This window comes from Octopus bimaculoides, chromosome 3 (genome assembly GCF_001194135.2).
Source record: "Octopus bimaculoides isolate UCB-OBI-ISO-001 chromosome 3, ASM119413v2, whole genome shotgun sequence".
In the NCBI taxonomy this organism is placed as follows: domain Eukaryota; kingdom Metazoa; phylum Mollusca; class Cephalopoda; order Octopoda; family Octopodidae; genus Octopus; species Octopus bimaculoides.
The window spans coordinates 24,948,294-24,950,094 of NC_068983.1; the positions used below are offsets into that span (position 1 = coordinate 24,948,294).

A 1,801-nucleotide genomic window follows, 5' to 3' on the forward strand; every position below is an offset into this window, starting at 1 on the left:
TTTCTGCTTCACTGGCTATGTAGGTCAACTAAGATACTATACAGGCTGTCCTCATTTAACGACCGAGTTACGTTCCAACAGCCCCGACGTTAATCAAATTCGTCGTTAAACGAATATTCATAGGGTACGTATTTTTTTTTATAGGTATAGTGTACTGTACGTACATATAAAAACAGAATACCGTACTGTATAAAGTATATGCAGTACAGGGCCAAGAATCACTAACATAAATTGTTGAAAAATGAATAAGTAACAGTAAGATTATCACAAGGAAAACCTTAAAAGTTAGGATATGGATACTGTATTATTGTAGCTCAGACATCGTAAGTATGTTTGTGATTCCAAGCCCAGTACATGAGATACCTAATAAACTTTTCTCGGGATTATATAGAAAAGGTTTAAAGGAAACTCAAACATTATAACTTTGTTTTACTTTGGATAAAAATGGAAGAAAGCAACTCATTCTTGACATCAAAATGCATGAAAAATCCCGTCAGTGTTGTTTGCTTTGTTATCTTCTTTATTTCGTCATAAATTTCTTGATCACATCGGAAAAGTTCAGTCGTCTGCCTTTCCATCTTGGAAAATCGCTCAAAATTTGGATCCATCGCCTCAAGTTCTAGCATAGCAGAATTAATCTTCGAGAAAACACACGCTAATCCCTTGACGGTGAACTTCTTTTGTACTTCTTCTGTTCGTTCTTCTTCTTGTTCTTCTTCCACGTGTTGCAATGCTTCCAATTCGATCAAATCTTCTGTAGTTAGCTCGCCCTCTTCATATTCCCCTAACCCTTACCACCCAACTAAAATTTTTGAACTTGTTTGTGTTCTATTATTAAATCAATAATTAATGTGTTTTAGACAATGTTAACTGGATCTTTTATAACGAAATATTTTCATTTGCTCCTGTTTAGGAACTTACATTGGTTGCTATAGAGATCGAGACCCCTATAGAGCGATGAATCGAACCCAACGTTATGTTGCTGCCAGAATGACAGTTGAGTTGTGTATTAAACATTGCTCTAAGTTTCGTTATGCAGGACTGCAATATGGCACAGAATGTTTTTGCTCAAATAATTACGACAGGTTTGTAATAATAATTCCAGTTTTATTATTGTAAATAGTCTCAATACAAAATGCATAGAGTACACCATTCGACAATGAAAAATAAAGTGTATATATATATATATCATCATCATCGATTAACGTTCGCTTTCCCTGCTAGCATGGGTTGGACGATTTGACTGAGGACTGGCGAACCAGATGGCTGCACCAAGTTCCAATCTGACCTGGCAGAGTTTCTACTGCTGGATGCCCTTCCTAACGCCAACTACTCCGAGAGTGTAGTGGGTGCTTTTACGTGTAAAAGAGTAAAAGAGTATATACATATACATATATATATACATATATATATATCATCATCATCATCATCATCATCATCATCGTCATTGTCGTCGTCTTCGTCATTATCATCATCATCGTTTATTATTGTCTAATGACCTCCTACCATGCTGGCATGAGTTGGACGATTTGTCAGGAGCCTGCACCAGACTTCTGTGTCTGTTTTGACAGGGTTTTTACGTCTGGAGTCTGGATGGCCTTCTTAACACCAACCACCCAGTAGAGTGGACTGAGTGCTGTTTACGTGGCAGAAGCACATGCGTGATGAGTTTTAGCATGGTTTTTACAGCGGGATGTCATTCCAAATGCCAACCAATTTACAGTGTGGTCTGGATGCTTTTTACGTAGCATCACATGTATGTATGTATGTATGTATGTATGCATGTATGTATGTATGTATA

General features: G+C 37.1%; 1 protein-coding gene across 2 annotated transcripts in view; it reads left to right on the forward strand.

The window, feature by feature from the left end:
- LOC106882324 (uncharacterized) overlaps nucleotides 1-1,801 on the forward strand; it is a 34,216-nt gene that overhangs the window by 27,832 nt on the left and 4,583 nt on the right. For both annotated transcript variants that reach the window (XM_014932966.2, XM_014932967.2), the window contains exon 13: nucleotides 914-1,085. In XM_014932966.2, the coding sequence (XP_014788452.1) occupies nucleotides 914-1,085 (172 nt within the window). The remainder of the gene's footprint in view (nucleotides 1-913; nucleotides 1,086-1,801) is intronic.